Here is a 23,736-nt window from a genome sequence, read left to right on the forward strand (position 1 = left end):
AAACCATCCCGAGTCCATTACACATAAATCAGTCTACAGGCTGTTATAGGCGACCGATAAAGTCTCAGTTTTTAAGTTACATTACAGTCTGTTCACACAATGGCAATACAAAGCAATTAATAAAAAATGTTACATATAGTACCTTTACTTATATAAGTGGTACCAGTAACACAACTATAGCACACACAAAATACAGGCTGATTTGAGTGTAATTGTCTTGATGACCTTCACGTGATCAATGGATGCGACACCCATGTTTGAAAGGTGTCACCTCTCATTGAGGAGCAGGTAACACACTGCGGACCTGCCACAGCTTTAGCACACCTATGTGATGTGAGCAGTCTCGTGCAGCAGCAGCAGCAGCAGCAGCAGGAGGAGGAGAGCTCGTGCTCTCTGATGTTTCACTGTCGCCGTGACGATAAGTAGGCAGCAGCAGCAGCAGCAGCAGCAGAGCAGCAGGACGAGGATGCTCTGTTGTCTGGTGCGCACTCTCCTCCTGTCTCCAGCTCTCCACCGACCGAGCACCATGGAGGAGCTGCTTTAATTAATGCACAGTGCTTTATGTGTGTCCCCTCCTGCTGCCGGAGCCGATGAATTTGAAACCGGACCTGTTTGAGACCGGACCTGCGTTTTTTTTCTGGCCCTCCAAATCAGCTGTGGAGCTGCGTCTGAGTCATAAAGTCTTCAGAGGAAAAAAAGGTACAGCTCGGTCCACAGACTCAAGTTAGCATCTTAGCATATATAGCTGCATCCCCCTGCATGCAGGCGATGATGAGGATGATGATGATGATGATGATGATGCATGATTCATTATTGTCAGGAGGTTTTTTTTATTAAATGGCCACTTCATGTTTTGTGGATGCAGGAGATCCATCCTCATGATTTGATGTTAATATTGCATGGATCAGGGCTGATGTACCTGCTATCTGAGGTGGGCTCTGGTCATGTGGACTGTCCACTATGTAAGAGTGTAACACTGATTGAGGTTTTGTTGTAATAACAGCTGTTTGTGCAGAGCAGAGAGGATCATCTGACTGCTGCTCAGTTTTCACTATGAGCGCCTGCAGCCAGCCCAGCTTGTCATTTCACATCATTTTTTGGGGGGTTTGGATTTCACCATCTCTCCTATGCCTTTGGTGGCGTCCAAGGAGAAATACGATGATGGTTATTTTACCACGGATCGCTCATGGAAATGTCAGTGTTCATTTTCATCCCGTTTGCACGGTCGATGCTGTCGATGCAGCAGTGAAATTAATATTCCCCCCCAACAAAAAAAATAAAAAATAAGCGCATTTTTGTACGCATTGTTCACATATTGAGCTGGCACTAGCCTCCTCAAGCTACAGGAAGAGCAGCAATCGTAGCACAAAGGAGATGTAAAGCTGGCAGCCCCTGAATGCAACACAAGATGTGCAGTCTTACATCACAGTATAACACTCATAGCACATTTTTTTTTTTTTTTCCTCTCTATGCAATATGAAGATGAATTCTTCTTGGAGCATCACTGCAATGTGACCTTTTGTGTTTCTTCCCTCTGCGGGGCCTGCTCAGCAGTTCAAGGACTTATTATACATGTGACCAAGTGATGCCTGAGAGTGGCAGCTCTGGATTTTACAGCTTCATTTGTGTGTTTGTGTGTTGACATCTGTATGTCATCTGCTTTCATATTTTTTTTTTTTTCCCCCTCATAGAATATGTTCAGGTTCAGGAAAACGTTGGATTGTTTATTACTCATGATGGCAACATCAGAACCAGGCCAACATGCCATATTTCTTCCTTCAGCTTCTGTGGCACATTTCATTATTTTCCACTTTTGAGGCACACGCCATGCAGGATACATTTCACATTTGATGACATGATAGAATTATTATTTGCATGTTTGAGGGGAAACATAAAAGGCTTCTTTATCCTTGTAAGAGACTAATAAGCTGTCCAAGACCTATTGGCTTTATTCTGCCATCTTTGATATTTGTAGGTATGTATGTGATCATATCAGTCTAAGCTGAAGTAAAAAGTTCTCACATGGTCTCAGACATTAATTGTAGGCAGTTTATACCAATATGAATTAACCCCTGCACCTTTTGCTTCGCTGAACTCTCATTACCATTTAATTAAAGCAAAGAAAGCTTTATCAGCCCGTTCTCATTTCCTGGGCGACGAATACCAACGCTTTGTCGGCGTTCGATACCGCCGCACAAGGCACCCTTGAGCGCCGGTATGAGATGCACCGGGCTTTCCATTAGCTACAATGTAAATCCATCCGCGGCAACAGTAAACGCACAGGGTGCTATGGTGACATCTTATAAAGAGCGATCGAGACACACAGGGTGGGGAAGTTGATGGGTTCAACAAACACAAGGCTTTCATCCAGGAGACCGCTGTTTGCGTCCCATGCGTTACGTTTCACTTTACAATCAGCTGTTGGTTCGTACGAACCGTAGCAATTTTAAGCCTAACCATATTGTTTTTTCCTAAACCCAACTAAGTGGTTTTATTGTCTAATCCTAATTAGTGTTTTTGTTTAATTCACAACGTTAAACATGTGTTTACTGTGACCGAAAAGTGATGCAGAGGGATCTGACGAAGCATCAGTATGTGATGAGAACGTGTTGGCTTCATCTATAATCGCACGTTTCATACGCAGCTTGAAGTTTAACAAGAAAAGAAAGACAAAGAACACTACTAGCCATTCACAACAATCACACAGGAAGACTCACGTATATTATTCAGTTACAAACAATGTATTGCACATTACTGATAACATCATCTGATAACAAGCATCTAGGAGCATAACATCTAAAGGCAACTTCTCCAGATGTTTAGCTGACTTGAGAATGATTGAGAATATCAGAACCAAATGACCCGACAGGTCTGAGTAGCTTTTAAACAAACATATACGTCGACGGGGCAAGGCCGTTCATAGCTTTATAGACAGGCAGAAGAAGCTGAAAGTCTATTCTAGTGCATTAAAGTCAATGATTTGAGGGCAGAAGTAATGCACCCTGCTCTTGCTTAAAAGCAATGTCAATTATTCTTTTATTGTTGTTAAAAAAAAGTGTAAACTGCACTGATGCCATCTCTTCTCACCTTTTTCTCATTCTCAGAGGCAAATTATGCCAGCAGCACCAGAGTCGCTCCCCCGGGTGACGTGCCAGCTCATCGGTCAGACTGCTCTGCCCTCCTCTAGCCACCCCGTCTACCCTGGCAGATCCATGCTGCTGGATGCTCCTCACAGAGCCACGCCCGCACCATGAGCGCCAACGGGCCAGCCCCAGACCCCGCCCCCTTGGCCCCAGAGGCCCCTCCCGCCCCGACCCCGGCCCCCGCTGCGGCCCCAGCAGCCCCTGCGGCACCACCCGCACCCGCACCTCCTGCCCTGCCTGCCCCAGTGTCCTCCACCATCCCGGTAGGTGCGTTGGCGCAGAAGAAGCGGCAGCAGTATGCCAAAAGCAAGAAGCAGGGCAGTAACGCCAACAGCAGGCCACCGAGAGCTCTGTTCTGCCTCAACCTCAACAACCCCATACGCAGGGCCTGCATCAGCCTGGTGGAGTGGAAGTATCCTTTACAGTGGCTTCATGTGGAGCTGGGCGCATGGCTCAGTGTTTATAGAGCTGAAACAGTTAGTTTATCAATCGATTAGATTAGAAAACTAATTGGCAACTATAATGATAATCGATTAATCATTTAAATAGCCTAATTTATCAAGGAAAACACTCAACGTGATCTGGTTCAATGTGAGAATTCATCTTTTATCGTTTTATATCAGTGTAGAGGGCTGCAACCAATGATTATTTTCAATGTCGATTAATCTATTAATTAATCGATTAGTTGTTTGGGTCTATAAAATGTCAGAAAATGGTGAAAAATGTTGATCAATGTTTCCCAGAGCCCAAGATGACGTCCTCTAATGTCTTGCTTTGTCCACAGCTCAAAGGTATTCAGTTTACTGTCATAGAGGAATAGAAAATTACTAAAATCGATTAATTGATTATCAAAATAGTTGGCGATTACTTTAATAGTTGAAAACTAATTGATTAATAGATTAATTGATGCAGCTATATCAGTGTAGATTTGATATCTTTGGCTTTTGAACTGTATTGTTAGTCAGACAAAGTAAGACACCACCATGGGGCATTTGTCACCATTTTCTGACCTATAATAGACCACTTGATTAATGGATTAGTCAGGAGAATAATTGCCACATTAATTGATAATGATCATTAGTTGCAGTACTTGTTTACAGCTCTTGTGTGTATACCTTTGTTGGACCTTAGCTGTGGTAATTATTCATGACGGCCACATCAGGTGATTTAATGTAGTGCTTTTTATAGTAATCAGACTACTTAAAGGCAACAAAAGACCTAATTTGTCTTGGTTTAGACATTGTCTGACTGTTTGTGGAACAATTTTTGGTCCAGTTATTCCACAAGTCAGTGTATTCTTCATAGCTGTAATAGATGCAAGCTGAAGCATGATGTGAAGTGTTTTCAAGAACCAATATATAGTATAGATGATCACACGGTATTGATACGTAAGGGATAATGTACAGTGAGCCATTCATTGTTGTGAAATAAACCCCGACAGGATGAGGCAGGTCGTAGTTCGCGTGGGGGTCTCGCATCGCTCGGAAGGGATTTATTTCACAACAATGACCAGCTCATTGTACATTATCTTGCGTATTACATTGTTACTTAGTTAAGAAATCAATAATTTGACACAAAAATGGTCCACCAGAGTCCGAGTTCAGACCTTCACCATAGCAACAGCATAGAATGCAGCAATTGACCGATCAGAATTGAGTATTCAACAAAGCCATCTAATCATTTTTTTAGATCTTTCTCCTGGGTCCCAGTTAGAAAATGATGTCAAACTGAGGAGCAGAAACAGGTTTCTCTCACAAAAGACAAAGAGAAAGTCACTGAATCCTAAAATACCGGCGGGGTGTATGCAGATAAAGGGACTCAACAATGGCACAACACAGCTGTGCGACAGTCTGGTGGGCTTGTTGCTTAAGCAGATGCTGTCATCACTAAAGCCATCAGATGTTATAAAGGAGATTGCCTAACGTGAATCGCAAAGATACATTTCATAATCCACCTTTGTGTGTTTGTTGAAAAAAAAAAAAGGTCAATAGGGATTTACTACCGGTACACTTTGGGAAATGCAGCTGTGGCCGCATCACAAGTCACAAACTGTTCTGCATGCAGCAGTGCAATAGTGGTGGTACAGTTGTTGGTGACCGGAATACCTCGTCAGCGATCAGAACAGTGTGAAGAATGAATTTAGTGATGCCACAGTTACTGTGTCATTGTTACTGTAATGTGGAATGCAGTTGTTGTTTTAGTGAAACTATTCCTGACGTTGTGCATCAGTTCAACATTTAATTGTTTTCAGTATAACCTACAGGATATTGCGCTTTAAATCATTCATTTTAGAATGGCAGTTGTTTCTTAGTTTCAGTAGTTCATCATTTGAGTAACATTCTGGTTAATCTTTAGTTTGGGAAGTCTGGATTGAAGAAGTAATTAAGAGAAGAGGCAATGATCAATATAGTACAGTGGTTCCCAACCTTTTGACCTTTGACTAGGGCTGCAGTGATTATTTTCACTGTTAATTAATCCGTTTATTATTTTCTTGATTAGTTGTTTGGTCTATAAAATGTTGATCAGTGTTTCCCAAAGCCCAAGATGACGTCCTCAAATGTCTTGTTTTGTCCACAACTCAAAGATATTCAGTTTACTGTCATAGAGGAGTAAAGAAACCAGAAAATATTCACATTCAAGAAGCTGGAATCAGAGAATTTAAACTTTTAAAAAAAAAAAATTACTCAAAATGATTAACCAATTACCAAAATAGTTGGCGATTAATTTAATAGATGACAACTAATCGATTAGTCGTTGCAGCTCTAGTTTTGACCTCTTAGAACAAAGTCTTCTTTTGATCCCTCGTCACAGGATTACATTGATGTCTATGGATTACAACCAGGTCAACCAATGGTGATCAGGTCTTTGTAGACGGTTTGATACTTTTTAGATATCTGAAGAAGCAAAATGATCCAGTAATTAACAAATATATGTTTTTTTCTGCTTTCCTAGCTTATTAATCACATTATGGCCCCTTAAATTGGTTGGGAACCACTGCAATACAATTAAACAATTACATGGTTTGAATCAGATTCTCAACCTGGGGGTCGGGACCCCTAAGGGGGGGTTGTGAGATAATTTGCGGGGGTTGCCAGATGGTAGTGGAGAGTCAAAGTGGGAGTGCACATGAGATCCTGACGGGTCAGAAGGAGAGAAAAATCACGGAACGCATCAAAGATCCACAGCGCCTGGAGCACATTGGACAACGCCTATAGGTGCAAGCTGTTCAAACTAAACAAAAATGTCATCAGAAATAAAGCATTTTTTATTTAGCCTACATTTATTAAAATCAGAACAATAATCAATAATCATTCAAAATCAGCAGGGGGAGACGCGTAGAAAAATAAGTTTACGCTGGACGGGGTCGTCGCGAACACCAACCTGATTATTCTGTGGGGTCGTGACTAGAGAAGGTTGAGAACCGCTGGCTTATATAGCAGCTATACGACCAAAACATAAACATACAGATCACATATGGCTTTGTTCTGCCATTTAAAACTTGAAAAAGCCATCAAAGACTCAGGATCAGGGACTTCTTCATGTCTAACTTTAGTTTTGTGAATAGTTTATAACTTACAAGCAGAGCAGATGTTTTAATGTCACAGGGGGGATTTGGAAAGTATTTTCTATCCATATTATTTATTATGTCTGATTGTTTCATCATTTTCTTACGTGTTTTCCTTAACTTTTTTTCCTCAGGCCATTTGATATCTTTATATTAATTGCTATTTTTGCCAACTGTATGGCCTTAGCTGTCTATGTCCCCTTCCCTGCAGATGATTCCAACTCCACAAACCACGACCTGGTGAGTAATCTGTGTTTGTCAATGTAATTCATGCATTCATTTGGTGCCTGGAGTATCGGCGTGCTGTTTCTTTAAGCCAAAGACAGACTGGTGTTGCTCTGCATAGTTTTTATATGGACTGCGTTCACATTTTTAAAACCAGGATGATGCCTGGCTTTAATTAAGGATTGTTATCTGTATAAGGAGTTAAAGAATGGAAGATAATCTCTTCTAGTGTCTGTTGTTGTTTTCTCTTTTGGTTGAATAGTTTCAAGATTAATTGATACTTCATAATCCTCTTTCAGTTGACAAATTTTGATCGTATCGCCTTTTTTGAGATGAAGATATAGTCAGAGATTTTGCAGTGATAGTGAGACGTTGCATACAGATTCAGTGTATTGCTTTATCATGCAGATTTGAAGTATGTGCTGCGCCTACACAGAGAAACACTTTGACAACTATCCTCATTGGTGCTTTATCATGTCATAGTTTCCCTGTACAGAGGTTTTTATTCAGCTTTCTATTTTTAGAATTTATCGTCATTGCACCACTCTGTGTGCACCTTGTGCATTTATGTCTGTGTGATGAATTATGGGTGATGTAGTGTTGTAAGCATTGTTCCACAGCTGAGGATGAGTGCACTCTCCAAAAGCCAGACAAACACACAGAATGTGGTCCTCCTTACATGAGCTGAATTTAGCTGTAGTGTTTAATGATTCATGAGCGGCTTATAGCTACAGTGTGTCTACAGACATCTGAATGTTCTTGAAAGCTTCGTCTGAAAGCAGGAACATGTTAGAGGAAGGTTACCAGCCCGCTGCAGAAAACCGGCGGGAGTGTTTCTCTGTCTGTTATGCTGCTGCTGAACCCGCTGTGCAAGATAAGCTACAGCTACTGTAGAGCTGGGCGGTTAAAAGTGTGTCTGGTCTACTTTAGAGAAGTAAGACGTACTGCTGTTTCTCGGTTTGACCTCCTGGAGGGTGACCTCAGGGTGTTTGTTTACACAGCGGTGGTGCATCAGGGGAAAGTGGGCCATCTGGGACATTACAGTGTCTGATGCTGTATTATGTACGGTGTGCTGTCAGGGTTAGTTTGGGAGTGAAGTTTGAAAAAGTTGGATTGTCCTGATAAAGTCAACTGGAAGAGAAAGTATGGAACAAAAACCTGGAATTAGGACTGCCCCCTCTTAGTCGTCTAATTGGTCGTTTCGGTTTTAGTCGACTAAAATTATTTTAGTCCATTAGTCATTTTTTAATGTTTTTTTCATGCTGAATGACTTATTTCCAAGAAACTTATGAGCACATCTCTGGTAAACACAAGATTTAAAGTGGTGCTTTTGTGTGACTCTTTGTGGAGATTAAAGTCAACAAAATGGTTGTGTTAGTAGGGCTGCACGACTTTTAAAAAAATATCGGATTCCGATTATTTGGACCGATATTGCAATATAATGTGCGATATTAGAGAGAAAGATCATTTTCACATCATTTTTCTCATTTTCTTTGAAAAACATATTTAAATGATTATGGTGTGAATTTTGCTGAGATCTGTACCAAACAATGATGCTTTCTTAAGTCTGTAGAATATGATGTGTAGGCCAGGACATCTCATCACAGTATTTAATTTAAAATGTTATTTTGACACACATTTCGTCTTTAAGAAATATTCGGTAACACATTTTTGAGGTAAATATTGGGGTAATTTGGCAGTAATTCCAAAGAAATTTCAAATAGGTAACCTGCTAATTATGACCTAATTACAATGAAATTTGCAGACCTGTAAATTCAGTCTCCTGTGATTTGAAATATGCAATAGGCCATATTGTAACTCTCAATAGAGATTGTACAGCCCGAAGTGTTAGTCGACTAAAAATGTCTTTGGTCGAGGACAGCCCTAATTCAAATAGATGTCAGCATGCAAACTCTTGCTGGACTGGAGTAGTTACACACACACCAGCTGTCTTGTTGTCTTTGCTTTACGGATGCAACAATCCGACTGGATTGGTATCGGCACCCACACTGACCTTATTAAGTGAACCAGGTACGGGCCAGACATGACGGTTCCACATTAGGCTGAATATAGTGTTCTTTTTGTTCAATTTTCTGTGGAGAGTTAGTCTTAATTCATAGTCTCTCAATAAATGTGTTTTAAAATCAAGGCTTTAATGTGGTAGGCCTTTAGGTGTTAGTGAAAAAGTTGCATCTGGTGCATCTCTTCCTTGATTGAGTACAATGTTTATGTCTTCTACCTTTATGCCGTACAACAAAGCGTTGTACTACAGAGCATAAATGTGAGGTTTATTTAAGTGTTAAAAGAAGCTCCATTGAGCTGAACAGCTCTCAGCGACAGATGCCCCTCACTAATGTGTGTCCCCAGCCTCAGACTGATAATGGACCATGTGTATAGTGTTGACAGGTGCTTATGTCATACTGCTAACTTTATGTATAGTATCTAAACCTCAGGTGTTTTGACAGATTTGCAACACAAGCATTATGGAGCCTAACTGCAAGGTTAATACATTCAGAGCATTGTCCAAATTTACATTCAGAGGTTCACCTTCTCATGTGTTCAGATCAGAGAGGAAGGTCTGGGGAGTGTTTCAGTATTCACTCTAGTGATGAACATATGGCATCAAACTAAATAACTAAGCTTGCAAGGAGATATGCTAAATTTGACATCTCATCTCAGACTTTATAATGCAAACCAAATCTGTGTTAAGTGTGAACATGTGATGGACGGTTTGACATTATGTCTGTTGTCTGAACCTGTTGGGGCATCGCTGTGTTATATTTGTCACTGTATTCTAATGGACCTTGCAGGGCCGAACAATAAGGAATGACCAATTTCCAGGGCAAGTAAAATACCACGTCGGGCTAGTAAATATCTACTCCCTTGCCTGATCGGGCAACAAATTGTTTTTTCCGGAGCGGATAATGGAAGTAGTTAAGGAGTGACCAAAGTCGTTTCCTTCTCATCTCTGTTGAGAGTTGCTCCGTACCGATCGGGCACTCACGAGAAAATGGCAGCGGGTAAAGACAAAGTTTATGAGCTGAAGCACAAGCGAGCATTTCAAATTATTCTGGAAACAGGAGTTTAGTTGGGTGGTGTGGCGCGGATGTGGGTGAAACTCCAGATTAATTTACTTAAATCTAGATTAAACAGGACTTTGGTCTTTCTTGTTATTGGATAACCGCTAATAAATAATCAATTTGTATTGGGGCAAAAAAAATTTACTTTGGGCAAGTAGATTTCTGAAATATCAACGTTGAACCCTGTCTTGTATACATCTCCTCTAAATATGTGTCAGATTGGATTTACGGATGCACCCATTAAGATTGAGCCAAAAATGCTATATTTGTGCACTGCATATCAGAAGGTCCAGGACTGAGCAGCATCATTGATGCGGCTTACATCCTTAATGAACAAGATCATAAAGTAGAGATGAGGTCATGCTGATGATTGGATATCAAATTATTTATCATTTAGTTGCTTCCTTTCAGTGTAGTCAGGACAAAGCTTAACTTAAACTGCCTCCTCTGTGCTTATATGGATTCTTCTTTAACTGCACTATACAGTATATTTTATACAGTATAGTTTTTGCTGATCCTTCTTCTGATCCTTGTCCATTGCTTGCACAGGACTTTGGTTTAATTCTGCAGTGTCAACATTAAATCAGATAGCGGGTGAATAATGCAATCTTTCCCTTTTCAGCAGAGGTTGAACAATAGAATAGTTTGTAGGGCAGGTGTGCCAGCTTGGCCTTCGTTGTTCTACAGAACTCACGCTGTAGTCACAGGAGGAGCGCTAGAGACTAAAGTGCTGAGCTAGTATTTGCTACAGCAGCCAGCAGGTAAGGCTGTAGTGAAGATTGCCATTTCACACCTCTCTGCTCGGCAGCCTCACAGGTGGACTGAGGACTGATATGAAACCTGAGGCGGGGTGCTGAGAGGCCTGATGCAGCAAGGATCAAATTATATCACTAGGCTGCCGAACTAAGCAGGTTTTACTAAGTGATATGTTCAAAAGTGGTGTAACTTTTAGCACAAAGAGACACTGAAACATTGCAATACAGACAAGCTTGTCGATGTGTAGACCGTCCACTTCAGTGCATTTCAGTTAAAGGTTAACTTTCGTATTTTTCAACCTCGATCCTATTTTCCCATCTTTTGTATCTAACTGACTAATGGGGACAACAATTTCTGAAACTGGTCCAGTATTGAGGGAGAGTGCTGTAGACGGCGGCTGCTCACAGGCTGCAATATGGTGTTATTGGGGCAAGCTGGCACCGTCATGTACATCTACTAAAAGTGATTGTTTTTGCCATGACAGGCTCCGATTGTTATTATACATTAAGTGTCTGGAAAGAGTCTCGCTTAATGAGAAGTTTCGTCCTGAAATCTTGCAAGGTGATGTGTTTCCAAAAGACAACGGTGGAAACGTGCGTGCCAGCCGGGAAGAGTTTGTTGTGTTGGAGAACAGAAAGCGTAGCTTAGTGTTATCTAAAATATTTTCAGTGTCATCATGGCTGAATATTTAGATGGTTTCCATAATGTGGATGAGGTCTTTGAATGCGATGGCCGCTTGTGTTTATTTGAGTATACGGATATTCAGATTTCACAACTTCTCATGAGCGGGACTTGGACACAATAACAAACAGACCAGATCAAGCGTGAAAAGTGAAGAAAATGTTTAATTTCTCTGTAGGGTCCTTTCCATAATGTTGTCAGACTTATAATAACAGTCTGAGCCTGTTAGTGGCAAACAAGCACTTTTAGTGGATGTAATTGACGCTGCTCACTTGCCCTCGCAGCTCGTTTCACGGTTGCCGGTTACAGCGTAATCCCTCAATACTTGACCACTTTCAAAAACTGTTGTCCCCATTAGTCACTTAGACACAAAAACATGGGAAAATAGGGTCCAGGTTAAAAAATATCAAAGTTACCCTTCAACATTAACTCCTGAAAGGTAAAAATACGGAATCTGTTCATTTGCTTGTACTACACAACTTTGCACTTTGTAACATTAAGAAAAGTGCTATATAAATAAAGTATTAAGTAGTAGTAGGTGCTGCAGAGCTGCTTTGGGTCAGAACAGTGCAATGCTGCAAAGTCACACAGAGGCCTTAATAGCATGAGTGGGCCCATCTTGTTAGTAAGGCTTGGTTAAATGCAGCAGCTCATTATAAATAGAAAGCAATTTCTTCCTCGGGCGGAACACGGGGCAAAAGATGGGGGTCCTGCCACCACCAGGAGGCACAAGTGAGTAACAGGACGTAGCGAGCAAGACACACGCGCACGTAAGACAGCAAACCCTGTCAGGAACTCAGTCATTTCTTCATTCTTCTCTCGCTTAGCTTTCTCCTTTTCTGCTCTTCCCTTGTTTAGTCATTTCCCTGCAATAGTAAGACACACAACCCATCCTGCACGTGACCGTGTCTCCTCCGCACCCACCTTGTCTAGGGGACAGACAAATAGTCTGCAAACCTCCTGCCTTTGCTTTAAGGTCATTTCTGACTTATCTATCTGAGACTCAACACCCCGGGCAGCTCCGGCTGAAGGTAGCTGAGCAAAACAATGACCTTTTCATGGTGAATATGATTCATACGTCTCATCCTTCGTAAGGCAACACGCAGCGAATCGCGTATGGTATCATGTAGTGTTTGCCCGTACCACGGTTATTGCATAACTCTGGAGCCGCAGAGCTATTTATTTTACTGGGGACAAAAGGACACAAACACGTAAAGACTGAAATGTCGGCGCACAAACCAATACAGGAGGTCATTAGGACGCCAGCAGAAAACTCACAGCTTAAATCAGCCTCACATTAGGATGCTGTTAAAATTAAGGATGTCAGCATTTTTTAAAAACATGAATCATTTTGCTAAATATTTTTAATAGATGATTGAATACTATTGGCAGAGGGACTGATGAACACACACCACACATGTTGGTGCCTGGTTATATTGAGTGCCTTATTTAATATCTGTCTTTTTGGTAAGTATGAACAATAATCTCCCATGATGTTGACATTTGGTGTCTCAATAAGCTCAGAAGGGCAGCAGGAGATGGTCATTGTAAACAACTGTCCCCCCTGTTTAAGATGAAGTGGAGCTTGTTTACAGTAATGATAGTTACATGCTTGTCATCTCCCAGTAATGTGACGTAACTCGGTTTTCTACTATGACACACAGCTAGACAGCACAGCTTTATTAATGCCATCTTTAATTGAGATGGCAGGCGTTGTACAAATATGTTACATTCATTTCATTATACTTGACATTCTTGCAAATTTTAACAAAATACTGCATGTGAGTAGTAGGGGTGTAAATCACGAGTTTAACGACAATACAATATTATATGGATTTTTTGGACAACGATACAATATTTGCTGATATCACAAAGTCTGCCACGATATGATTTTAAATTGATTAAATTCAGTTACATTTATATCAACTCACAAAAGGCAACTAAAATATGTTATATTTTATTACTGTGCTCTTCCAGCCATTTAAATGAAAAACAATCTATTATTTTTAATAAAATGAATACATATAAATTGGGAATTTCAAAATAAAAGACGTATCTTAAAGATGACAATATGTATCGATATTTTCACTTTGCATCCATGATATTGGGTTGTTGATCATTGAATTGATCAGATCGATGCATCGTTACACCCCTAGTGAGTAAATACTAATCGATTGAACAAACAGAAGCCCAACATGGCTGCTATGTTTAGTAGTTTGACTCCTTTTGTAAATCAAGAAGTTCTGAACAAGAACCACAGTTTTATCCTCAAAAGTCACATACCATAGTTTGTCTTCATACAGTAGCACACCATGAAAGTTATTCCTGTGTTGCAAGACACATTTAAAATCTATGTATACCAGACATGGCTCGATACTCTTTTTAATGTCTGATACCAATACCGTAACCTCGAGTATTTGCCGATACCGTTACCAATCCAATCTTTTTCCCTCTCTTAAACATCTAAGTTGAATATATTTAATATTCAATAATAGATTTAGTTACTTTGCAGATTCAGGTTATGAATAAAAAATATAATGAACTAATAAATGATGATGTATTATTATAGATTACTACCCAACTACCCAGCAATATATAACGTAATTAAAATGACCTCCACATTTACCAGCTGCAACATTAAACTGATGAACACTTTGATGCATCAATAATTAGAATACAATACTATAATATATATTATTCTGCATAATGAGTACTTGTGCTTTTTGTACTTTAAGTATATGTTGACGCTGTACTTTATAGTATTTTACACTGTAGTATTACTACTTTTACAATGAAGATGACATTCACCGATGGAAGTGGTCGATGTTTATGTTTGGTGTTGCATTCATTTCGTGCTAAATGTTGTGTTGTTAGCTGCAGATTTAATTACATTTAATTTATGTTTCATAAAATGTTTTTGTTGGACTGTGTAAAAAACAAATTGACTGAAAAATAAATTCCTCTCGCTGAGTAGGTACTTGTAAACAGGCTCAAGGGGCTTTTGAAGCAGTTATTTTCGTTTCATAAATTTGTATGATTTAATTTAAATGACTTTAAGAGTGAAGACAGTTCAGTCATTTTTTATAATGACGATGTCTTTGTTTCCCTGGCACCAAAGGGGGACTAAATAACAACAACATTGGCCAAATTATTATTTTAAACATCAGTATCGAGTATCAGTAACAACTGTTATAGGCGTGAAATGCACATACCAACCGTATACTACACAAATGAGCAACTACCAACAAGGAAGAAGTCGTTTCTGATGTAAATACATACCAACAACCATCACAGTCACCAAGTGCTTCAGTGTGACAACAAGCCACTGAGAGGCATCCGCCAGATTACAGCGGTTCTTGTCAAAGATTATCAGACGCACAGTGCAGGGAAGTTTCTATATATTTCAGCTGACATCTGATAATATTGTCAGTGTCTCCATAATATCCTCCATCTTGCTTTTTCTATTGATTTTAATAATAATGGATATTGCAGCATAATAATTCTGCTCAGGTTCTCCCTCCGCACACTTGTGGATGTGCACGTACGCGTTGCCTTTGTTATTCTCTTGTATTACAGCGGCTTGTGTTATTTGCCAGCTTTATAGTCACTCATAGACAAACCAAGGTCACAGTAGTAGTAGTAGTAGTGCTGTTCAGGCTCTGTGCCAGTTAAACGGTGCGTATTGTACATTTATAGAACTGCAAACACATAAACAGAAACTTTTAGCCAACATGCACCACTATCTTTCAGGTAATCACCCTTAACTTACCATGTCCTGTCTGTATTTACAATTCAAAACTATTAAAACTATTAATACTATTACGTACCTATAATGTTGCCGTTTGCTACAGTCTTTGTTTTGATGTAGTAATCATAGTCTGGTTCGAGTCAACACTGGGGGAGCGGATGACATGTATTTCCATGAGGAGTGCTTCGTGTGCCAGTGTTTTGACTGCGCGTGTAAAGAAGAGCGTAAATTTGTACGTGTGTGACGGATGAAGCAGTTGGCAGTGTGTGTGTGTGTGTGTGTAATGGCTGGCACAAGCAGTAATGTCTGGACTGTGGACTCCCATAGAGACGATGGTAGAAGTATGTGTTTAGTCACTTAACGTAACTGCTCATTTGTTGCTCACACTAGCACTGTCCCTGCTTGTTATCTTGAATGTGTATTTCTGCATGTGCAAGTGTGAGAGTGTGTGTGTGCGTGTGAGAGAGAGTAAAGAGTCAGAGCGGTGTTAGCTTTGTGTGGATGTTGTGTGAAAGTGCAGCCATGATAAAGTACAACAGCAGAGCATGTGCACAGTCAAACAGGTCTTCTTAAAGGGGAACGACATGCAGGCGATTTATGAATTCATGATTTTTTTCCCCCCCTCAGGCGCTGTTCTTTATGCTTTGTTGTTTTGTCCTGCTAATACTCTCAATGTGGATATTTCTTCAGTGATGCAAATGTTTTGTAATGGCATTTCCAGTTATATTACACATTAGGACATATTTGGACTTTACATCAAACGTACACTAGATTCAAGAACGTTTTATCATCTCTCTCTCTATAACAGAAAATTACAGTTGCAACTCGGCAATCTGCTGCTAAGTCAGTCAAAAGATAAATAACATTAGAATATAAAATATTATGTCCAAAAAGAACAAAAAAAAAAAAAAGGACCAGTAAAGATAAAAACAGTCAGTAATTAACAACGTAAAAATACAACAGTATACATAGATTAGTAAATTGTATAAATATATACTGGAAAAACAAAGTTCGGAAACTTGTGTTTGGTGGATTATTTCTCTGTTGTTACAATGCTAATGGTCATTGTATTTGACATCGTTGGAAAGCCTGTTTATTTACCTTCGCAATGATGTCCAACTTGTAAGGATCATGCATTTGTGGGATGAGCAGCACAGCTGATTATGTGGGTAGCGCCCAAGAAAAATTTGCCAAAATGTTCCGTCAATGGTAAACAGTGTATTCTCCTGTTGGTATTGACTCTTGTTTTGAGTTGTTTGGTGGATTGGATGATTGAACTCTCTATCAGTAACAAGGAACAAACAAGACATACTGGCAATTTTACACTTTATTCATTTAATACACCGTCAGGAGCCTCAGTAGCGGTGGAAGATCCATACGCAGCCACAACAGCCTGGCACCTCCTCCTCATGCTGGTCACCAACCTGGTCACACATTGCTGTGGGATGGCATTCCATTTCTCAACCACGATTCGTTGCAGGTCAGCCAGCGTGGTTGTGTTGGTCACTCCAACACGTACAGCACGCCCAAGCTGATCCTACAAGTTATTGAATTGGGTTGAGGTATGGACTCTTGGCAGGCCGTTCCATTCTCTCTACTCCTACATTGTGGAGGTAGTCTGTGATAACCCTGTCTCTGTGGGGGCGAGCGTTGTCATCTTGGAGGATGAAGTTAGGTCCCAGATTGTGGAGATATGGGATCGCCACTGGCTGCAGAATCTCATCCCGATATCTCCCTGCATTGAGATGGCCTTCAATGATGACAAGGCTTGTTTTGCCAGTGAGGGAGATGCCGCCCCACACCATGACACTGCCCCCACCAAAAGCTGTCTTGTTTGTTCCTTGTTACTGATAGAGAGTTCAATCATCCAATCTTGATCTTAACAAGTTGGACATCATTGCGAAGGTAAATAAACAGGCTTTCCAACGATGTAAAATACAATGACCATTAGCATTGTAACAACAGAGAAATAATCGACCAAACACAAGTTTCCAAACTTTGTTTTTCCAGTTTATAAAATAAAAAATAAATATAGTTTGTGAACTTATTGTTATGATTCAGGAATTTCAGGATTGGACCCAAACACAGATGAACTGAAGAGGAGGCAGCAAGAAGAGTTCAAAGATTTATAAACTTACAGTTCAAATAAAGCAGCAGGTCCGGCAGGTAGGGAACAGGTAAATCCAAAAAACGGTAAACAGGGAAAGAACAAGGAACACTACACACTGGGAAAAACTAAAAACAAGGCTGCACATTGGGTGTGAACAACAATGACGATCTGGCAAGGAACAAAAGAGCTGGGCTGGTTTATATAGTGAATGACTGATTGAGGAAGTGACAACAGGTGAGCAGGTGAGTTGCCGAACCAATGAGGGACAGGGGAAACTATTCAGGGCGGGGCAGACAATCACAACTGGAGGGAAAACACACAAAAGTGTAGTGAAGTGATCTGAAATGGGAGGAGAGGTGAGTGACACAATAAAACAGGAAGCACTAAGCATGAATGATATACAAAACAAGGAAAACATGTATTGCACTAAAACCATTAAAACTGGTTTTATGTCAGTTTTATTTTTTCGTATTTTATTTGTATGTTATGATTGTGTAGGTATTATTTTTTTTTATTAATTACTTAATACATTTTAATAAAATGTATTTGTTTATGTTATTTTTATATTAATATTATTTTGCATATAGGAGTTATTTGACTTGGTGACCAAAATGGGACCATGTTCATGTAAAAAAAAAAAAAAAAAAAATACAAATTACAAAAAAACAGTTTTGTGATGAATATTTTCCCTCAGGTGTGTGAACTTCTCTAACAGGAAAACATGCAAGTGAAGGGGGGAGATCACAAATCACTGAATGACTGTCCAATCCAGGTCAAAAGGTCCAAGTCACTGACTGTGTCATTTTTTCACTTTTTTTTCCTAAGCTAAGGTCGCATAACCGCTCTTCATCAATATCTGTCTTCAGTTCAGTCTGTGGTCCAAGCAGTTCCAAGCTCACATTCAGTTCAATACAAAACTAGCCCACACAAGCACATATGCACATGTGGTTAATATAACTCAGCTGTCTATTATTTATGACTGAGTTATGATTGTTTCTGTTGCTTTTGCTTCTCTTTTGTCTTTTGTTTGCTTTGGTTTGAAGTGAAGAACAGCTTGGTTGAGTTATGGCACGGCGTTAAAACATCTGCACACACTGGAGTAGCATAATCCATCACTCACATACTGCTGATGTGATATGGACCAGATATATTCATTAGATCATATCACTACTATCAAACTATAATCGCTCCATTAAAATATTTATTTTTATTAGTACTTGGCTGACTTTCTCAATGTGTGATGTGTGTATGCACATGCTTGGGCTTGTGTGTGTGACGGAGATGAATTTAACATGTGAGGCAGAGACAATGAAGAGAGCTCGCAAACCCAGACAGAGCGGTGGAAACACCTGTATAGTTTTCTTCCTAATCTTATCATGCGGATATTATAATAATTTCGCATCAAGACAGATACTGTATATCTACTGCACGGAGTCAGTAATCCCAGTAGCCTTGTCTACAGCCTGCTTGAGCCAAAAGCTACAAAAGAGGAATTTCAATAAAACTGGAGAGCCGAGCGGATTGTTTGACGTGCAGCGTGCAGCTGAAGAGCCAAAGTTTGGCTTTTGGGATCTTACTTTAATTTCCTGAGTTCAGCCATTGTTTTGGTTTGACAGCTACTGTATGACTTATGAATTTCCTCTCGTAGAAACACATCTGCCAGCATGAATATGTGTTCTTACAGATTTAGTGCTCAGTAATTGTCAGGGGGCCAATTCAGAATAGTGCTTCTGATATGACTTTTGATAACATGATCGGGTAAAAGATAGCAAACATATTTTTTTGGTTAGAAGGGACCCATAGAAAAAGTTCTAGGGTGTTTTTTTCTATACTCAATTCATGCTATATAGTCAAATGGTCCAATTTAACATGATATGCATGTGCGTAAAGGACCAGTGTGTAACAATTCCCCCTAATTGTTCTATTAGCATACATTGAATATAATATTAATAAGTATGTTTTCGGTAGTGTATATTCACCTGAAAATAAGAATTGTTGTGTTTTTGTTACCGTAGAGTGAGCCGTTAGATCATATATCTACATAGGGAGCGGGTCCTCTTCACGGAGTCCGCCGTGTTGCACCGCCATGTTTCTACAGTAGCCCAGAACGGACAAACCAAACACTGTTAACTTTTCCTGCTTGGGCCGGAGTCAATAACGTCACTCACTCCTATCGCCGCCGCCGCCGCCACCGCCGCCGCTCTCTCTCTCTTTCTCCACCGGGTCAGCCATCGTAGCAATCCTACACCTTTGACACACGGGAGAAGTTGTAATCTGCAGCCTTACTGCTGGATACCGCCAGATCCTACACACTGTTCCTTTAAGTTTTCATTTAGTTTTTTTTTTTATTTAAAGTAATTTTGAGTCAAGGCATCACTTTTAGGTGGTAAACTATTAGCATTAGTTGATTTCATCAATGATTAAGATCATACTTGAACATGAGATGTAAAATATTACATATTTGCTCAAAATCACAGCAGCAAATTTAAAAGAATTTTGCAGTATTGTGGGGAAAAAAAGTCAGATTTTACCAGTTTTAAGTATACAATGATAAAATTGCTCCCACAAAACTCTGAAATGACAACATGGCCAGAACACATGTAAAGGGGTTAAATAGTAATACTGGATATGGTTATCTGCTTTTACCCAGAAGTGTTATCTTAATTTGCAATATCAGTTTTGGCCCCCTGACTATAATGGAGCATCTACATTCAGAGGTACATTTTGCAAATGATGAACCACAAAGAAAGAAAACCAGAGAGGGAAGAAGGGATCATAGGTCTTTACATTTGTAATATGCATTTTATGTGTGTATGTGTTCATATTTGTGAGAGAGATAGGAGTGGGCTTCATCGTGAGAATGCTTTATTCCCTGTGAGGTGTTGCAGCATTCAGGCTGCAGATTCACTATTTGCCTCTTTCTCCACACTAACAGTCTCCTGCATACACTGACACATTAAACAACATCAAGAGAAGCTTTGATGGTTTTGCTAATGAACTCTGCAGATTGAATCCTTTAGGCTGACAGACAAAGGCAGCTCTCTACAGGTCGTGCTGCATCGTGCTATAAAATACTGTGATTCTAAGTAGTAATACTGCACTGAGCTGTTACTGTGTAAAGCCAAACTGGTGTCTGACAGTTGCAGCGTTTCACAAACTGAGAAACCATCTTGATTCATCGACCACATCGCTGTTCAATTCTGCGTCGATCGTGTAACTTTAGGGCAAAATTAAGCAATACGTCAGCGAGCAGCTTATGCAACAAACTTTCAGTATGATGTTTTCCTTCTCGGTGAAGACACTGGTAGTGTGGGTATACTGGAGATGACCTGCACTTGTAGTGTTTTCCTTGGCAGAGTGACATCCACATCCTCACACAACAACTCCTTCCCACCCCCACAGTACTTCACACACACACACACACACACATAAACTTTGTGTGCACACATACACCATTTACAAAGACACATTTATATACTGTCTATATGCAAACACAGGGGCCCAGCTATATGGAGCGATAAAGAACAGTGCATAGGAACAGATGTGCGGTACATTATGTTGTATTTTGTAATGCAGTTGCTGGATTTCAATTGAATGCATTCAAGTAGAAGACATTTTGTTGCTGCTGTTACTGTTTTATTGTTGGATTCAGTCAGTATGCACCGACATTTTACTATTTCCTGATGAGAAATAGCAGGAAATTATACAGTGACTGTGATAAAATGCCAAATTACTGTATGTAGGATCAGCTTGTAATGTAACAGGCCTTCTTAATAGATGCACACACTTGAACAGACATCCCAGCATAGACTGCACATTCAAACACACTTATTTACTGTGCAAACCTGCAGGAGAAGGCGGTGAAGAAGCACCCCCCCTGGCTTGGCTGAATGGCACTGACTGATCCATACAGACAGGGGAAGGAAAGAGAGTTAGCGAGAGATGGAGAGAGCATGGGGGGAGGGAGATGTAGTCCTACAGAATATATGTCTGCTCATTGTGCGCAGGTTCAGATCCAAAAGGACATTATAACGTGACGCTCAGGAGAGATCTGCTCTCAAACTGTCCCGTGGATTCTAGCTTCGAACTTTACAGCCATGTGTCGTCTCACCGTGCTGTTTGCTTATATGCACCATGACTCTCTGCTCTACTATATGTGGTTTGCGTTGGTATTATGGCTTCATGTAGTTTGCTCTGCTTGTAAGCGCTCTGGTCGCACACAGATATCAAACATGCATGATGTCACTCTGACTCATATGACTGTTGGCTCGCCGCCACACGCTCAGATGTGGCTTTTCATACACGCACATGTAGTAACACTCAGGTGGTCATGTTAATCAGAAATACACAGAATAGGCCGCACAATGCATTTGTTAGAGGATTCATATATTAGAGCTGCAGCAATTAGTGGATTAATCGATCAATACATTTTACCCGTATTAATCATTTTGAGAAAGAATAGAGGAATTCTCTGGTAGCAGCTTCTCAAGTGGTTGTTTTTTAGTTTTCTTTTGCGCTGAGAATCTTTGGCTTTTGACTGTTGGATAGCATCGCCGAGAAATTTCAAGACGTCACTTTGGACTTTGGTAAATTGCAACGGGCACTTTATAGACTGCACGATTAATTGAATAATTGAGAAAATAATCGAGAGATTAATGGATAATGAAAGTACTCTTTAGTTGCAGCCCTAACATATATATATACTGTTTATGTCACGGTTTCTGGCAGATATTTTCCATCTTGAAACTTGAATTTTATGTCAAACCCTAATCTTATAATATTACATTATTGCATTAAAATTGGCTTAATTATATAGTCACATTAACCAGCAACTTTGAATCAGACAATGATCACTAAAAAGAAAAACATAGTACTTCAATACAGTATACTTCATTTTAATGTAATTTATATTTTACAGATCGTGTCTCCTGGTGAGTTAAAAATGATAAAGATGAACCTCAACATTAGATTCAGTAAGGTGCCGTTTTTAATGCAGGTGTAATTTATCTTTTCATATAATCATCTATCTTTATTGTTGGTGTAAATGTAGAAGTAACAGTCCTACATATTCTAGATGATCATATGTTTTGTTTTTGAAGCACTATTATCTGAATAAACTGAAGCATGACTTTGTCCTCTCTTTAATGTGATGCTGGATTCAGACTATAGGTTTGTTTTTCAGCATCTAACTGTAAAATATAAAATGCCATCTTTATGTTAAGCTTACAGACATGAGAGTCGCATTTTTTAATCTAGAAACTTTGCGAAAAAGTGAGCCAGCATCCCAAATTGTCAAACTATTCCTTTAAACTGTTTGTCATGCTGATTGTCTATACTGTAATTTATTGGTCTATTCTGTTCACACACCATCTATTGCATGTCTGGGTCTAAGGATAGATGGTGTTGTATGCTTTACAGATAGTAAAGCCAAATGTTGAGTATATTTGCGTATATATATATACAGTACTGTATATTGAATTGAAAACATTTTAAGGCTGTGATTAGTTTTGATACTCCTGGTTTCATTTCAGGAGGCTGTAGTTTAAACCTGACTTTATTTACACAATAAAAGATAATGCATGAACAATAGCGATGTAACTGCAATGCACGCTGTTTTATTTCATTGTTATTATTTCATTTTTATGACTCCATTTCCACTCTTTATTAGCATGCACAAAATTTAATTGGTGATTTTCTGAGTGTAGTCTGGAGGAACTGAGAGACGGAGCCTCGTGGGCATTCACAGGCCCATCTGAATTCTTAATAGGTTTACATTACCGCCGTCCACATGGCTCAGTCATATGGCGAGTTATGCAGAAGAACGCACGGTTCAGCGGGTTAGCATCCTTTGTCATATGGTGATCTGAGCTTGGTGAGTCGTGCCTGTAGACATGAACGCTCCCCCTGCTGTGGCAGAGGAAGGCCTGTACGGCTGTGGGGGTTCGAGGAGGAGCATGTATTATGGCGTGTGGTATCCCGCTCTGCGTGAGTTTATTACTGTTACGTGCATTTTAGGACATAAACATTTGTGTGTATGCGTGATTGCATGAATAGACAGAATTGAAGTGAACACCTAAACTGCTTATATGCATATATACTGTATGAGAAAAGGGAACATACCACTGTACAGTAAGTCTCCTTACAGCACAAATAAACTAAGATGAGTCAGAGATATTTATGGTCATCCCCAAAGGCCTCTTTCCTCTCTCTCCTTCTCTTCCTGTGTCTCTCCCTCGTTCTATTTCTGCTCGCAGTTTAACGTGCTGATGATTGAATAAATTGCTGGTTAATTGAGAGGGAACGGTTATCATTTGCTATTATATTTAACATGCTTTCACGAACCAGGAAGTGGCAATTTGCATAAATTTACTGCGCTTTGGAAAGGCAAAACTGTTCTGACAGCGTATTATATGCTGCTTGCTGTATCT

General features: G+C 39.9%; 1 protein-coding gene and 1 long non-coding RNA gene across 23 annotated transcripts in view; both read left to right on the plus strand.

Moving 5' to 3' along the window:
• Window positions 1–304: 304 nt before the first annotated feature.
• Window positions 305–23,736, plus strand: part of cacna1da (calcium channel, voltage-dependent, L type, alpha 1D subunit, a) — a 75,275-nt gene continuing 51,843 nt past the window's right edge. For 14 of the 22 annotated variants that reach the window (XM_037771782.1, XM_037771803.1, XM_037771830.1 and 11 more), the window contains exons 1-3: window positions 306–699; window positions 3,105–3,555; window positions 6,843–6,948. In XM_037771782.1, the coding sequence (XP_037627710.1) occupies window positions 3,251–3,555; window positions 6,843–6,948 (411 nt within the window). In that variant the 5' untranslated portion in view covers window positions 306–699; window positions 3,105–3,250. Of the gene's footprint in view, window positions 700–3,104; window positions 3,556–6,842; window positions 6,949–23,736 lie in introns of all 22 variants that reach the window. The other 8 variants (XM_037771813.1, XM_037771840.1, XM_037771859.1 and 5 more) reach the window with 1 other exon arrangement.
• On the plus strand, window positions 9,433–21,268 carry LOC119489485. The gene is made up of 3 exons (XR_005207186.1): window positions 9,433–10,028; window positions 13,161–13,165; window positions 21,257–21,268. It is a non-coding gene; the product is annotated as an uncharacterized LOC119489485 (long non-coding RNA).

The sequence above is a fragment of the Sebastes umbrosus genome, chromosome 1 (assembly GCF_015220745.1).
Source record: "Sebastes umbrosus isolate fSebUmb1 chromosome 1, fSebUmb1.pri, whole genome shotgun sequence".
NCBI lineage: Eukaryota > Metazoa > Chordata > Actinopteri > Perciformes > Sebastidae > Sebastes > Sebastes umbrosus.